The sequence below is a fragment of the Hyperolius riggenbachi genome, chromosome 3 (assembly GCF_040937935.1).
Source record: "Hyperolius riggenbachi isolate aHypRig1 chromosome 3, aHypRig1.pri, whole genome shotgun sequence".
NCBI lineage: Eukaryota > Metazoa > Chordata > Amphibia > Anura > Hyperoliidae > Hyperolius > Hyperolius riggenbachi.
Genome location: NC_090648.1, coordinates 114043115 through 114060560, shown reverse-complemented (window position 1 = coordinate 114060560; position 17446 = coordinate 114043115). Strand labels below are relative to the sequence as shown.

Below are 17446 nucleotides of genomic sequence, written 5' to 3'. Positions count from 1 at the left end.
TTGTTTCAACTTTTTTCACAACAAAAGCGGTTTGACAATTGTGCTGCATAAAAGACCTCTATTGAGCGTGTGAATGGGGCTAAAGACAAGTTTGGCAGATAGTTGGACAGATAGTTGGTAAGTGTGTATGAAGGAAACAAATAGTAAAATGTGTCCAGGGGATTAACAAACAAACAAAACAAAAAATGTGCAGTTCAAATACAGCTCTGTCACGGAAGACACTAATGTAGATATATTCTAGTTTGAGTTATAAGTTAGGTCCCATGACCCAGGGGCAAAAGCCAGGTAAGTTCATTCTAATGTCTTATCTATTCAAGTATGGGTTCCAACGTGGATGTGGTCATTACGTACGTATGAGGGTTTATGGCATCTTAATGTAGGGACTCTATAGAGTAATTGTCCTTTACCCTGGGTTTTCCCATGTAGGATATGTATACAGGGCTATGAAGTGGGTATAAAAAATCATCCGACTCCAGCTCCTCAGTTTATGAAACCACCAACTCCAGGTACCCAAAAATTGCTCCAGCTCTGACTTCTCGACTCCAACTCCACAGCCCTGCATGAACAACTCACAAATATTTGTTTACGTTGGAGGTCTTGTGCTCGTTAACACTGTGTTCAATATGTGCTTTACTGCCTAGCAACTACCTGGACCCACGGCAGATACACACGGCAGATACAACTGACCGGTGTTAAGCCTCTAGCCAAAATATTTATCTCAGAATGAAGGAGGTTTTAATCCCATTTTAAATACCGGTAGCTGCCTGTATACTTTTTTTGGGAGTTTTTTCTTTCCCTCCTGGGGCAGGAGAGAAAGTAAAAAAAAAAAACACAAAAGGAAATGTAAAAGATTAGTCTCACAACTGGGAGATTCATCAGCAATTACTTCACTGTGCTGGTGACAGCCACAAGGCGAAACAGGAATGAGTCAATAAAAATATCCCAATTTTCGATTTTTAGTCGAGTATACCCTGTAAAGCCATTTCAGCAAGACTTTCTTTTTGTATTCTAGAGCATTTTCATGTCTAATTCAAATCACTTCATCAGTTAAAATGGAGTGATATGTCTACCATCTATATCTGTATGGAGACGTGCCGCGCCCTCCTCCAGCTTATGCTTGCCGTTGCGTAGCATAGGCAGCCCGACACACGGAAGTCTCCCTCTGGGGCGGATTGGCTGGGCAGAATAGGAGCGAGAGCGGTTGTCTCTCGCTCCTCATAGCAGGCTTTGGCGGGTCACGCACTGTATAGTGCACTCTGATGTGGGGGAACATGAAAGTAGGATAATGCACTGCCGCACTGTAAAAAAAGGAATCCCCTCTCATGTAATGAGCTGCCCCATTCCCCGTCGCCGTCAGTGTGTCAGATGCCATCTATAAGGTAAATTAAAAAAAAAAGCTACACTGCACAGCAGAAAGATATGCTGTTTTCGCACAGACTGCTGTTGCAATTTTGATTTATGCTACAGACAGAAAGTGGTTAAGTTTGATAGTACTCCTTTAATAAGCATAAGCTCATAATCACAGGGCCTTAAAACTGTTAAAGCTGAATTTTAAGTTTCCAGAGGAATAATGAATGCAGAGTTAGCCCTACACCCTGTAACAGAGGATGTTACTAGTACAAAGACTAAAATGCTAGAACAGCTAGTTGTAATACTTTTTAAGATGAAATGCAGTTTGGTGATTTGGTGATGAGACAATGAACGTTTATAGAGCAAATAAGGCTTACAGATACTATTTTTTTTTTTTGTGACAAAAAACAGGAAAAAAAGTGGGGACAGCACGAGTTATAGATAGTTATACAAAGGACAGAGCAAAAGGCTTAGCAACTGTTGCCACACAGGTCAATGGGGCCACAATGGGTAATAGGGCCTGGTCCACACATAAATCTGCACGTTTCCGGTCCGGTCCAGTACTGTCCTGTCAGATTTGCATTAGTTTTCTATCAGTTTTACGTGACTGGACTGGAAATCTACACCTTTGATATGTGAACACTTCCATAGAAACACATACAAAACTCATGCAAACTATCAAAAACAGGACTGGACACCTTTTTAATGTGTGAACTAAGTCCAAAGGTGGCCACACGCCATACAATTAAAGGATCCAATTTTTCACCAATTCGATCATTTCGATCGGTTGTCGCGAAAAACCGAGAGATTTCCTTTGTTTTTGATCGATAAATTAAATTTCTTTTTTTTCCGATTTTTGAAGATTGGACATGTTGGAAATTTGAGACCAACTTTATCAAGAATTGTATGGCGTGTGATAGATTGTCAATTACTGCGTTCCAATCAATTTTCTTCTGAGGGGTGTGTGTGTAGGTGTGTGTGTGTGTGTAGGTGTGTGTGTGTGTGTGTGTGTGTGTGTGTGTGTGTGTGTGTGTGTGTGTGTGTGTGTGTGTGTGTGTGTGTGTGTGTGTGTGTGTGTGTGTGTGTGTGTGTGTGTGTGTGTGTGTGTGTGTGTGTAACATTGGTCATATTTTTGAATTGTTACAATTAGCCAGAAAAATGTATTGCTATTCTTCAATTGAACAAATATTTAAAAAATTGTATGGTGTGTTAAAGGATACCCAAACTGACATGTGACATGATGAGATAGACATGGGTATGTACAGTGCCTAGCACACAAATACCTATGCTGTGTTCATTTTTTTCTTTCTCTGCCTGAAAGAGTTAAATATCAGGAATGTAAGTGGCTGACACAGTCCTGACTCAGACAGGAAGTGACTGCAGTGTGACCCTCACTGATAAGAAATTCCAACTATAAAACACTTTCCTAGCAGAAAATGGCTTCTGAGAGCAAGAAAGATATAAAAAAGGGGAATTTCTTACCAGTAAGGGTCACACTCTAGTCACTTCCTGTCTGAGTCAGGACTGACCGTTACAGATAGGAAAGAAGCTGACTGATGTTCTGCTGCTTCCACTCCTCAAACTAAAGTTTTGGCTGGAGTTCCATCTCAAAGGATGTTTAAAGAACACCTCAAGTGAGAGGGATTTGGAGGCTGCCATATGAATTTCCTTTTAGACAATGCAGATTGCTTGGCTTTCCTGCTGATCCTCTGCCTCTAATATTTTTAAAGAAAACCTGAACTGAAAATTAAAAGTCAAAATAAGCATACACAAGTCATACTTGCCTTCCATGTAGTCTACTCCTCAGTGTCTTTCTCCTGTACCGCGTCCTATTTGTTCACTGTGATGAAAGGAATTTTCCGTCCTCCATTTTGAAAATGGCCATTACCCATAACAGCTTTCTGGTCAGCACACAGTTAAACTGTAACATCGCCCACTTGAGCCATAGGGAAACATGGACATTACCTGGTGCATCAGTTTTCCTTTCAGCTATAACTGACAGCAACTGATATTTTACTGACAGCAACTGATATATTTCAGATCTGACAAAATATTGTCAGAACTGGAAGGGATTATTGCCAGAAGAAAATGGTGAGCTTCTGAGAGGGACGGATGGCAAGGTAACTATGTAATGTTCATTTGAAGTTACCTCATGTGTTTATTTTAAATATTTTTACACAGTACAGGTTCTCTTTAAGCAATAGACCCTGAACAGATCCTAATTTTCACTGAATTAGCTGCATGCTTGTTTTAGGTGTGTGACTCAGACACTACTGCAGCCAAAAAGATCAGCAGGACTGCCAGGCAACGGTCATTGGTTAAAAATACATATGGCAGCCTCCCAGTACAGGTGTACATTAAAGTGTACTTGCAGTAAAAAGCAAAAAAGCGCCACAAATGGGTACTCGCCAGAATAGATGGAAGCCTATGGATTATCCAGAGGATAAGCCATGAACAGCCTCCCGAACACAGAAGCACAGAGCCAAGTGGGCACGGCTTTTCCCCCCAAAGCAAGAGCGGGTCTGTGCTACTGAAGTGCGGCTGCGCTCATTCACGTACGGGAGCATGGCCACAATGTTTCAGAAGGTCCAGGAGGGGTCTGAAGAAAAGTGAGGGAAGCTTCTGGTGGACGCAAAAGCTTCACTCTCCTGGGGTATCTAACTTTTTCATTTAAAAACCTCACAGGCATGCTTTAAAAGGACCACTATTGATAAAATTGTAAAATTTAACTATTACAGCCGGCGGGGATTTTTCACCTAATGCAACAGAGCAATTTACACCTCTCATTCATTCGCCAATGACTTTATCACTAATTATCACAATGAATTGAACTATATCTTGTTTTTTCCGCCACCAATTAGGCTTTCTTTGGGTGGTACATTTTGCTAAGATTTTTTTTCTAATGCATTTTAACAGGAATATTAAGAAAAAATGGAAAAAATTCAATATTCCTCAGTGTTCGCCCATTATAGCTTTAAAATAATACATGCTACCATAATTAAAACCTTATTCGCCCATTTGTCTCGGTTATTTATTACACCATTTAAATTTTGTCCCTATCACAGTGTGTGGCGCTAATATTTTATTTGGAAATAAAGGTGCATTTATTCAGTTTCAAGCTTATAATTTAAAAAATGTTTGTAATATACCCTCTTCACATTCATATTTAAAAAGTTCAGACCCTAAGGTAATAATTTATTTATTTAGTTATTTTAATTGTATTTTTTTTCCATTAACATTTTTATTTGGGTAATTTTTGGTGTGGGAAATAAACAGCTAATTTTAAATGTAAGAATGTGTTTTTAATGTATTGAAAAATGTATGTAGATGTAGTTTTACTATTTGGCCACAAGATTTTTTTTTTGGTACTTCTCGCTTCCAGGAAGCGAGAAGAGGACGGGAAACTTTTTTTTTCTTCTGAGAAAGACCGCGGCCTCTGAGAAGAGGCCGACGGTTTTTCAGCTGGGGACTTAAATCAATGAACGGGAACCGTTCCTTGATCTCCGGGCTACCGGGGGGGGGGGGGGCACAGGGGCGCGCGCGCATCAACATTACAGCAGCCGCTAGTTAAAATGCATGTGAACACATAAAAATGAGAAGTATGTTTCTCGCAGAGTAAAATGAGCTATAAATTACTTTTCTCCTATGTTGCTGTCACTTACAGTAGGTAGTAGAAATCTGAAGCAATTGAGGCTTTTGACTTGTCCATCTCTTCATGGGGTATTCTAAGTATTTAAGTTATTCTCACCAAAAGCACTCCCAGGAAAGCATCTATCTATAAAAAGATGCAAGCCGGCCTCACATCCAGTTTGCACACTATTCTGGCAGTTGGACTGAGCAACTGCCATTCACCAAGTGCGTTTGAAAATAAACCCTGAGAATCCCCCATTAGGAGATGGGCTAGTCCAAAACCTGTCTGTTCATTCAGCTTTTTACTACCTACTGTAAGTTACAGCAACATAGGAGAATAGTCATTTAAAGCACATTTTACTCTTGGAGAAATGTACTTTTTATTAATGTGATTTCAAGTATTTTTTTAAAAAAATTTCACGATAGTGGTCCTTTAAGGACACATGCAGCATTAGAAAGCATAAAGACCTTGGTAGTAAATACAACACAGGAAGCCTGAATGCATGTTTGTGCACCTGCAAAGGTTTATACAACAAGGCAATAATTGTACCAGTAGGAAATGCAAAACCACCAGTAAGCACACATCACATACCATGCAACAATAAACATAACCGTACAATAATAACCTCCTTATCAGCTACGAGATAAGTCGGGCACTATAGTATAAAAGAACCATTCATACATCATTCTTGCAGCAGAGGCCATAGTCCTCAGTGATAACCTCAGGCTAAATGAGCCATTTCCTTACTGTTATTTCTTTCAAGTTACCGTAAGAAGAAAGGTGTGTATTCCTAGAGTTCACTGCAGCTGCCTGGCAGAAGCCAGTGTAGTTAGATATGGCTATAGCACTATAAAACACTCCTGCACAGATATTCCAGAACTAGCTTATGGGTAACGGCCCCTATACAATTAACTTTTTCTCCAAGGTGGAATTTTCGCACCTGGTCAATAAAATGCCTTTTAAACCACCAGCAAGCAAGAAAATAGTCAAAATAAATTTTGACAGTGCCTTTTAATCTACTTTTTGGTGAAGTGCTGTAAAATAACTTTTTGGTAAAGTTATTTTAAAGGGAAGATGACAAAATGATCTCCTGGGCGAAAACTCAGGAGAAAAAGTTATGGCTAATGGGCCATATGCAATTGACTTTCTCCTTCGTTTTCTCCTAGGTGATTTTTTTCAAATTTGTCAAACCACCAGAAAAAAAAAAAAAAAAAAAAAAAAAGCTCAAAATAATTTTGACAGTACTTTATCACCTATTTATTGGTACAAGTGCTGAAAAGTTATTTTAAAGCGAAGATGAAACATTATCACCTAGGAGAAAACTCAGGAGAAAACATTAATTGCATATGGGCCAATGGGCTCAATCCTCGTAGCGTTTAGTAAACTATTACCTCACGGAATTGGGTTTACCTCATGAGGGAAATCAACTTTTGAATTCTGGTAGTTTAAGTAAAGTTTTACCTCATGTAATTTCATGAGGTAATTCATGTGGTAATTTTCGACTAAAAATGTGTGGTATTTAGTAGTGAAATACCTCACACTTGAATTCTGAAGAGAAATAAGGGGCGTGTTTGCATGTCTTTTACCTCACATAATTAGATCCACCTCTACCACATGTTAAATGCAGTGTTGTGACAGAATTGTGATATCTGTCACATAACATGGAGCCTTTTCAGCTTGTTCTGTGTTCAGGACCCCCATATTTTGCTGAAATAAGTAAAAGTGATCTGACCAACACGAATCTTAACCTCCTTGGCGGTAAGCCCGAGCTGAGCTCGGGCTATGCCGCACAGGGGGAGATCTCAGCCCCTGGTGGGGCGATTTTCATTCTGTAAATTGCTGTGCGCGCAGCCAGCACTTTGCTAGCCGCGCGCACAGCTTGATCGCCGCCGCAGCGGCTGAAGAGGGCCCCGCCAGAGCCCTGCGCTGCCCGGATCAATGAGTTCCGGGCAGCGCTATGAGCTGGATCGGGTGTGCCTGACGTCAGGACGTCGACTGACGTCCATGACATCATCCCGATCGTCGCCATGGCGACAGGAGAAGCTAAACAGGGGAACGCGTTATATACGCGTTCCCCTGTTTGCTATAGATGCCGGCGACGATCGGACTAGAGGGCCACATGCGCCCTCTAGTGGTGTTTTATGTAGCTACCACTCTGGTAGCTTTACATGAAACAAAAAAAAAAATATTCAAAAAAAAAAAAAGGATTTTTTCAATTAGGAAAAAAAAAATTATCCGCCAGGGAGGTTAAAAGTACTCACAACCCCAGTCTCTAAAAGTGCTGACCCCTCCCCCAGCCTCTAAAAGTGCTCTTTTTTTCTGGCTCAATGTGTAGCACCAGCCAAGAATTGCAGTCACTATAGTGAACCTAAACTTGTTTCCACACAAACCACCAGCCTGATATACACCATACAGAGCCGCCTGTAAAGGCACAGCCAACTGCAAAAAAAAGCTGCCAAAAATGGACTTTCAGTACATAAACATGGTAGAAAGTCAAAGGAAAAATGAATGAAGCATGAGAAACTTCTTTAAATCCAGAGACAGAACCCATTGCTGCTCAACAACCCCCTTCACCCCTTTCAGTCTCTGGCTTTTAGTTTCACCTAGCTTCACAACTGAGATGAAATATTGGGTAAAGAGGGACTAAAGACTGTCCATACAAAGTTATAATTACATTTTTCCACACTACACCAGCCATCACTGCATGCAGTTGTAAGGCCATATGTGACCAATGCCATCACTTTCATTATAAAGCAATAAGGATAGGGAAGATAAAAAATCTCAAGCACTTTCAAAAAAATGGTTAAAGCTGTTTCAGCTGAACGATGTATAGCCACCTCTAGGATCTGCTTGTGAGGGAAGATTACCGAGTGCAAACCTCTGTCAGGTCTTAACTATTCTGGCAGAATTTCCTGATGCATCCAGTAATTGTACATTCAGCTTTATGGAGATGAAGATGAAACGTTTGTTGCTGTACTGCAGTGCTAGCAGTGTGGCCACCTGGCTGTGTGATTTACTTGGCAGTCATGTAACAATTAGAATGAAATGGATGCGGCTCGGATGTAAATTTAAGCAGAATGCAGTCAAGTACCATTATGTCGTCTTTTACCGAAATTAAAGAAATTCTGCACAACGGAAGTAGAATAACTTTTGTTAGGGCCCATTCACACTTTCAAACGCAAAACGCTAGCAATAAGTGCTAGCGTGGACAATTTTTACGAGATTAACGTGTAAATTTCACTGTACACTTTTGCGATTTTTGAGCAATCGTAATCGGCGCTTTGCAGTCGCTCTAATATCGCTAAAATCTAAAATGCTACATATAGTGCATTTTGTGATCACCGTGAATCTATGGCGATCGCGGCAGTGAGATAACTGCCATGTAGTTAACATTGTGCTAGCACTAAAAATCACAGATCGCCGGTGATTTGGCGATTAGTGGAAAACACCCGCTAATCGCCCCACTGTGGATAGGCCCTTAAAAAGTGTTGTATATATGCTGTGTAAAGCCTCATCTACACGGGTAGATGAGGCTGCGATCCGGCGGCTCGATTGATAAGGAACATCGCGGCCGGCTTAAGAGACACTAATGCCAGTAAGGCAGGGGTCACACTTGGGCATGTGCACATGCGGTTCAGTACACCAGGAAACCTGGATCGGCACACATTTGTGTGCAAAAATGTGTGTGCAACTGACCACAGCAACACAAGAGAAAATACAGGAAGAGCGCATGTAATGTAATGAAAGTCAGCTGGCAGCCATCGGAATTTAAATTGCGAATGGACTTTTGCATGAGATGTGAACCATTCATTGACTTACATTGGGCATGTGTTGGTTCAGATCTCCCAATGTGGTAAAAAACGCAAACTTACTTAAAGCGGACCTGAACTCAGAACTCCTCTCTGCTCTAAAAGATACACAACAGCATAATAAACTTAAGGCCTCTTGCACACTGCACGTGATTCCGATTCAGATTCCGCTTTTTAATCAGTTTTTACATCTGATTCAGATTCAGATTTGCAGTGTGCAAGGAGCAAACTGCAAATCAGAATCTGAATCGGATGTAAAAACTGATTACAAAGCGGAATCTGAATCGGAATCGCGTGCAGTGTGCAAGAGGCCTTAAAGTGAACTAGAGACGAAGCACCCTCATGTATTTTACCATATATTAGTGGGAGCAATATAGAAAACACCTACCCTGCTCTCTGTTTCATTCTTCACTGCTCAGCCTGCTTCTCATCAGCCCTGATAAAATCCCCGACTGAGCATTCAGTCTGGCTTTGCTATAATGACTCAGCTATAATGATCCCTGAGCAGAGCCAGCAGGGGGCAGGCTTGGGCTTGAAAAGACATCAGAGAAGACAGATATAATGATTCCTGATCAAAGCCAGACTGCATGCACAGTCAGGGATTTTATCAGGGCTGATAAGAAACAAGCTGAGCAGTGAAGAATGAAACAGAAAGCAGGGTAGGTGTTTTCTCTAATGTTCCCACTGATATATATGGTAAAATACATGGAGGGTGCTCCATCTCTGGTTCACTTTAAAAAAAAAAAAAAAAAACATTTCTTTGTTACAGCTGATACAAATCCTTAAATAAATCTGCACAGTCTCTACTTCCTGATTCATGGCAGCAGGGATATTGTTTACAGCCTGTACTTTCAAATGGGCTTATCTGCATAGGCAGTCATGTGACATGGGGGGGGGGGGGCAAATTACAACTGGTGATTAGACACAAATGAGGGGGAATTACACAGGCGTAACTCTTTAAATACATACAGGATGCATTTCTCTGTGCAAGAGTTCAGGTCCATTTGAAGTGTGCATTCTTCCCCGGGAACAATGTGTGCCACACCCTGGAAGTGCTACCAAGATGTCAAACAGGCATGTGTAAATTAACAGAAGAGGCACATTTTCTCCAGTAGGACCCAAAGCGCGTAAGCTGGTCTCAGATCAGTACATAGTGATGTGTACAGGGGGGAATGTTATGTGATCATAAATGCCAGACTAAACCGGTGGCTTTTCAGTTGTGATTTACACGTGTCCAGGGTTGAAGCTGTCTTGATTACATTTAGCAAGGCATTCCACAGGGTAGGGGCAGCATGACCAAACATCTCTGGCTCTGGGGGGTGGTCAAGTTATTGGACCCTTTTGGTCTGATGTTAAGTACACACTGAGATTTTCTGGCAGATTTCCTGTCAGATAAATTTTTTACAACATGTTAGATCTGATTTCCGATCATTTTCCGATCGATCTCCTATTGAAGTGAACGGAAAACTGTCGAAAAACGATCGGAAACTGCTCAGAAAACAATCGGAAATCACATCGGACATGTTGGAAATATTCGATCTCACAGTAAATCTGCCAGAAAATCTCATAGTGTGTACCAAGCATGAGGTTGTGGGTGGTGTGATGCAGTTGTAACAAATCATTCTGGTATCCTGGGCCTAGGTCATGTAGGGATTTGAATGTTAGCATGCCAATTCTGAAAAGGAGTCTCCATTTTATGGGTAGCCAAGTTAGCAAGTCTTTATTTAAAAGGACATTATGCTTGCCCTCAAGGCCGGGAAGCGAAACCAATCGGGTTGAGAGCGGGCATACCCTTGTGAGCCATCACTGTACCACCGAGTGTGCAATGTGCATTTGCTGCTGGGTCCTAATGGTTTAGGAACCTGTATTGACACAGTTAGTGACACGGGCATTCTACGCAACTGATCCACATTTGGCCAAGAGCATCCCAGCACCACAGCATTTGCTTAAAGGACGTATGAGCTTAAATTTGAAAGCGCGGAGGACGCCATCCTCGCTCTCCGTGCAGTTCCGCCGGGTCCCCGCAGTTAAATAGTCTCCCCGGCTCGCTCTCGACCCCACAGCTCGGGTCGGGCTCTCCTGCCTCTAGCAAAATGGCCGCCTGAGCTGGCCGCGGCTGCGCAGCCCGCACAGGCGCGAGTGCGGCTGCGCAGCTCTAGGGCCTCCCCCCGATCCACGCTACAGGAAACAGCCTGTACCGTGGATCGGGTGGAGAGCTGCGCAGCCGCACTCGCGTCTGTGCGGGTTGCGCAGCTGCGGCCAGTTTAGGCCGCCATTTTGCTAGAGGCAGGAGAGCCCCACCTGAGCTGTGGGGTCGGGAGCGGCCCGGGGGGACGATTTAACTGCAGGACCCGGCGGAACTGCACGGAGAGCGAGGATGGCGTCCTCCGTGCATTCAAATTTCAGGCAGGTACTGAACTTTTTTGAAGAGGGGGGGGGGCTCGGCAGCTCGTAAGTCCTATAAGTGTGGATTTGTTTCATATGTTGTATGAAATTGCATTCACAGTGTGTTTAACTTTCAAAAGCTGTCAGCAGATTTTTGTACATTACCGATGTTCCTCCTAAGTTTTCAATTGAGCTGCTTTGGACAATAGCGCACTTTTTCAGGATACAAACAAACATGGTGTCCATAACCCTGTGTGTAACAATTTGTGTGCAATTTCAGAGCACCTCAGTGTGAACCTTTCACAACATAAAGTGAATTCTTAGTGTGAACAGTACCCAATCAGACTGCTAAACTAGATAAACAATGCAATAGTCTTTAGCTGACAGATGAACATGTGTGGATGAATGAGCTCATACATTTGCTCTTACTGGTAAGGTGAAAAAGGCCGTATGCTTCGTCTCCTCGTCGTACTTCCCATCGGTTGAGCTTGTGGATTCCATTGCCTTAGATGAGGGGTTCCGACCAATGCCCATTGCTGGAACACAGTCTACTTCTGTCTAGCCTTGGCCGAGCCTGGCTGGAAGGAGGAACACTGCAGTCTTCCTGGGCTAGGGAGACAAAGCTTCAGAGATCAGAGGTATGGCTCTGCCACTCCGAGCATCCGGACTGATCAGTCTTATACGGACGGGATTCAATAATACCTGGAAGGGGAACAAAAGTTAAAGTCAATGACTGTCGCAAAAACAAAACACAAACCGATTCATAGCTGCATAAAATATTAAGGAAACAATTTAAAAGAAATTCCATTCTTTAATGGGCCACAGTCCTACAATGACATATGTCAACCACTGTAAGGACCAAGGTAAATGTATGCTGGGAATATAGGATGAGTTTTTATGGCAGATAGATGGCTCAATAATTCATTTCCGACAGCTGATTTTGTTCCTTTTTCTGATTTTACCATAGAAGCAAATGGAAATTGATCAGAAAAACAATGAGAAAAAAGTCCGGCCTGTATATCTGCCGAAAAAACTCATTGTGTTTTCTCAGCATTATAGCTGTAGTACTGTAAATGTCAGACGGCAGGCCAATGAGGGCTGAGACCTTCTCTCCACCCTCAAACAAACATTACTTTTTTAAGCAGGGAACACACTTGACTGTTTTCGTACGCTTTTTTTTTGCACAGAACTTCGTACGCTTTTTTTTTGCACAGAACTCATGTTATTCAATGTGCTAGTTCACACTGAAAAAAACTGACATTCTTCATCATGATTCTGCACATTGTCAGTTTTCTGTATCAATCACATTAGCTGCTGTGAAAAAAAACGCGGGCGTTCTTCATAGAAACACACTTGGTGTGCAGAAAACGTACGTAGAAAAACGCATGCAGAAAATTGAAAGTCAAATCTGTTCCCTGCCTCAATCTTTTAATCACAACCTATAACAGAAATTTGAACAGGAAGCAACGACCGAACCCTTTACAAGCAAGCTACGAGTATGCAGAAACAAGTCTATTATATTTCAAACATTTGCAGTTCTGTTATAAAAAAACAACAGCAGCTATGAATAATGCTGCATTCCCTCTATTATTATTTAGTATTTATATAGCGCCGACTTCTTACACAGCGCTGTACAGAGTATATATTGTCTTGTGACTTAACTGCCCCTCAGAGGGGCTCGCAATCTAAGCCAATTAACTTATCTGTATGTTTTTGGGGATGTGGGAGGAAACCAGAGTGCTTGGAGGAAACCCACACAGACACGGGAGAACACACAAACTCCTTGCAGATGTTGACCTAGCCATCTACGCCATCGTGCTGCTCCATGTAAACAACGTCCCTACTGGCATTAGGAACACCCCTTCCCCGCCTCTAACCCATCCCTCCGTGCTGACTGATGAGAAGTAGAGAGCTAAGATGCTGTAGTGTCATGACCCTGGGATTGTGGCCATTTTTTCTTTTTAAGTGAAACTCTATAAAAACAGTGCAGGAGCATGGGTAAGCAAATCTACAAAATTTTACTGATATTCTATTATTCACTATGGTAAAATATCAGTAATTTTACCAATATTTGTACAATAATACAAAGTCCTAGAGGGTCCTGGTTCACCATGAACTAACTGGGGTGGGAGTGAAATATTTTCAAACCCTAAGGTGGCCATACACTTGTAGATTTTCCCCGACTCCCTGCTCTGATTAAATCTGCCAGGAATCAATGCCCCAACAGTTCACATTAACTACATCTCCCAGCATACATTGCGTGAGCCAGGAACTCGCAACACTGCCAAGGCAACGTCAAACCGAGGCACCTGCTAGTCTGCCTGGAGAAAATGGTGGAGTGCATACAGACGGAGGACTAGGGAGCAGTCTCCTGAACATAAGTAATGCTGGTCATCGCCCTCAACAACCCACTCTATTTACTAACCTTGCTTAGAAAAAAGTGCTCAGGCCCATTTAAGGGTACTTAACTATTTGCATGTTCCACACACTGCTCTGAACTGAAACATTGTGATGTAGGTATTGTAGCCTATTTATATGAAAGTGAATTATACAATTAAATTATGTTTTCAGCAGGCCAAGGTCTACGTGGGCTTTCTGTAAACGGATTCTGGAACTGTAACCCATTGATTTCCGTTATTTAAAGCGGACCCAAACCAAACATTTTTTTTAATTCAAAATATTTACTTGCACCACTCTGACACATACAAAGATAAATAAACACTCCTTCAAGCCCATGAGCATTTCAGTGCATGCTTTTCACCCTTCTTTTTTCATAACTAGGGTTATATAGGTGGCAGCCAGTAATTCTGAGCTTAGGAGGTTTTAGGCATGGGTGTGTTTGTCACCAGCTACCCTCCCTCACAGGGGCGTCATCTATGTGAAATCTCACACAAGCTGAGATCACCTCCCCTGTGACATCATCAGTAGCAGCCTATTTTATTTTTGTTTTTTATCTCTTCCACTAGTCTGCCGGATTCTTTCCCGGCAATATGGAAGAAAGGGTGGGGTTCCTCCAATAAATGTAAAATATTTTATATTTGTCATCATGCAGCTCAAAAAAGGCTGCTATTTATTATAAGTTAGAAAATAGATTTTATTTCTGAAATCTTGTATTTTTAATTTGGGTCCACTTTAAAAAGGTCATTCCACTCCAGAAAGAAAAATCGACATAAAAACATGTTATCATTAAGTTGTATGCCCATTAAATAGCTTTCAACTTCTACACCTTGTAGACCTCATGTTGGACAGGACTCTTTAGTTTTCGTGCTTATGGTCACAGATTGTGAGAAAGTCCTTTGCTCAAATAAGTTATTTCTGTACTGCAGATTTTGAATGCAACGGTTGTTCTTGATCATCTTTTCTTTTTGAAAATAGGTTATTGAAACTAAAATCTTTCAACCGCAGTTTGCCGCTGAAGATGCTCTTGCTATTAGAGTTCTGAGCAGAGACGTCGATGACATGCTAATAAATTCAAGGTGATGCAAATTTTAAGTTAGTTTTATGCAAAGTGCAATCGAACCAATCAAAACCGGCTACTGCTTCTGATTGGCTCAGTTCAAAGCTGCATAAACTTGCATATTGTGATGATCAACCGACCCCCAAGTCAGTGTCCTAAAAGTTTAAGTGCCCCCCATGCACTGTAAAGTCTCACCTCTCCATCAGCGCAGCTCCTAACCTCCTCCGGTGTCCACCATCGCTGTGTGTACCATGAGACACTGGGAGCACACACATCACCACACTCACTGACTCACATGGTACCGGTGCTCTCAGTGACATAAACCGGAGGAGGCCAGGGATCATGCTGGAGAAGAGGTGAGATTTTAAAACATTTAAAACAAATTGCTGTGCAGTGTGTGACCAGGCAATAGGTCCCTGTCTGATCAGATTCAGATCAGGGTCTAATGGTCGATTTGGTCATACTGCGAGTGATGTATGGCCACCATAAGTGCTTGCTTAAGTTAAAGAGAAATCGAGAGCCCAATATGGTGTAGTATGTCAAAATTGATTGGATAAATGAAACAGTGAGATGGTAAAGGCCCATACACACGTCGGATTTTTGCGAACGCCCCGTCGTTTGAACGTTCCGTCGTTCAGTCGTTCGCACGTCAAATCCGACGTGTGTACAGACTATCGTTCGGGTGATAAGACTGGTTTCCAGCGATCCGCCGGGCGGATCGCTGGAAACCAGTCTTATCACGCGAACGATAGTCCGTACACACGTCTGATTCCGCGTGCGAACGACTGAACGACGGAACGTTCAAACGACCCGTCGTTCGCAAAAATCCGACGTGTGTATGGGCCTTAATACTCACAAACACGGGTTACCACCTAGGTAACCACTCATTAGGCAGGTGAGGAGATTAGACCTGTCCTCACTCAGGATTAAGAAGTCGCTCTCTGTAGATAGGAAGAAAGGGGGTAGATCACCCCTCCACCTGGGGTGGACTCAAATATATTGGTAGGTGAACAGAGGCGCCAGAAGGATAAAAGTACATAAAATTTAAAAAAAAAATTGCTGGGAGGAAGTGGTGGACTCGCCTCCGTTAAAGCAGACACCAAGGACTGTAAATATATAGATATACACATTTATTGAAAATACCCCAAAGATGCAACGCGTTTCGCGGGCACAGCCCACTTCTTCAGGCAATAAGCAGGGGATAAACAACAGCAATTCAGTTATAGCAAGCAGAGCACCTCTAAGTGCTTGCTTGTGCTTAATTTACCTTTTCACCTGTCTTGATAAACCAGAACGGTTATTCTTGAAGATTACGGAGAATCCCCATTTGCCTGCCTGGGTATGGAGTACTCTGCATAGATGCTCTGTATAGGTCTCTGCTGGAGAGTACTGAAAATCACCATTTGCCTGCCTTGCTATGGAGTACGCTGCTCTGCATAGATGCTCTGTATAGGTCTCTGTTGGAGAATACTGAGAATCCCCATTTGCCTGCCTAGCTATGGAGTACTCTGCTCTGCATAGATGCTCTGTATAGATCTCTGTATAGGTTTCTGCTGGAGAATACTGAGAATCACCATTTGCCTGCCTAGCTATGGAGTACTCTGCTCTGCATAGATGCTCTGTATAGATCTCTGCTGGAGAATACTGAGAATCACCATTCGCCTGCCTAGCTATGGAGTACTCCACTCTGCATAGGTTTGTGCTGGAGAATACTGAGAATCCCCATTTGTCTGCCTAGCTATGGAGTACGCTGCTCTGCATAGATGCTCTGTATAGATCTCTGTTGGAGAATACTGAGAATCCCCATTTGCCTGCCTAGCTATGGAGTACTCTGCTCTGCATAGATGCTCTGTATAGATCTCTGCTGGAGAATACTGAGAATCCCCATTTGTCTGCCTAGCTATGGAGTACTCTGCTCTGCATAGATGCTCTGTATAGATCTCTGTTGGAGAATACTGAGAATCCCCATTTGCCTGCCTAGCTATGGAGTACTCTGATCTGCATAGATGCTCTGTATAGGTTTGTGCTGGAGAATACTGAGAATCCCCATTTGCCTGCCTAGCTATGGAGTACTCTGCTCTGCATAGATGCTCTGTATAGATCTCTGTATAGGTTTCTGCTGGAGAATACTGAGAATCACCATTTGCCTGCCTAACTATGGAGTACTCTGCATAGATGCTCTGTATAGATCTCTGCTGGAGAATACTGAGAATCCCCATTTGCCTGCCTAGCTATGGAGTACTCTGCTCTGCATAGATGCTCTGTATAGATCTCTGCTGGAGAATACTGAGAATCACCATTTGCCTGCCTAGCTATGGAGTACTCTGCTCTGCATAGATGCTCTGTATAGATCTCTGTATAGGTTTCTGCTGGAGAATACTGAGAATCCCCATTTGCCTGCCTAGCTATGGAGTACTCTGCTCTGCATATATGCTCTGTATAGGTTTCTGCTAGAGAATACTGAGAATCACCATTTGCCTGCCTAGCTATGGAGTACTCTGCTCTGCATAGATGCTCTGTATAGGTTTCTGCTGGAGAATACTGAGAATCACCATTTGCCTGCCTAGCTATGGAGTACTCTGCTCTGTATAGATGCTCTGTATAGGTCTCTGTTGGAGAATACTGAGAATCCCCATTTGTCTGCCTAGCTATGGAGTACGCTGCTCTGCATAGATGCTCTGTATAGATCTCTGTTGGAGAATACTGAGAATCCCCATTTGCCTGCCTAGCTATGGAGTACTCTGCTCTGCATAGATGCTCTGTATAGATCTCTGTTGGAGAATACTGAGAATCCCCATTTGTCTGCCTAGCTAT

General features: G+C 42.5%; 1 protein-coding gene across 4 annotated transcripts in view; it reads right to left on the bottom strand.

Moving 5' to 3' along the window:
* SLC23A2 (solute carrier family 23 member 2) overlaps positions 1-17446 on the bottom strand; it is a 275407-nt gene that overhangs the window by 142547 nt on the left and 115414 nt on the right. For 3 of the 4 annotated variants that reach the window (XM_068274816.1, XM_068274817.1, XM_068274818.1), the window contains one exon: positions 11593-11877. In XM_068274816.1, coding sequence (XP_068130917.1) covers positions 11593-11709 — 117 coding nt within the window. In that variant the 5' untranslated portion in view covers positions 11710-11877. The remainder of the gene's footprint in view (positions 1-11592; positions 11878-17446) is intronic. The other variant, XM_068274819.1, reaches the window with a different exon arrangement.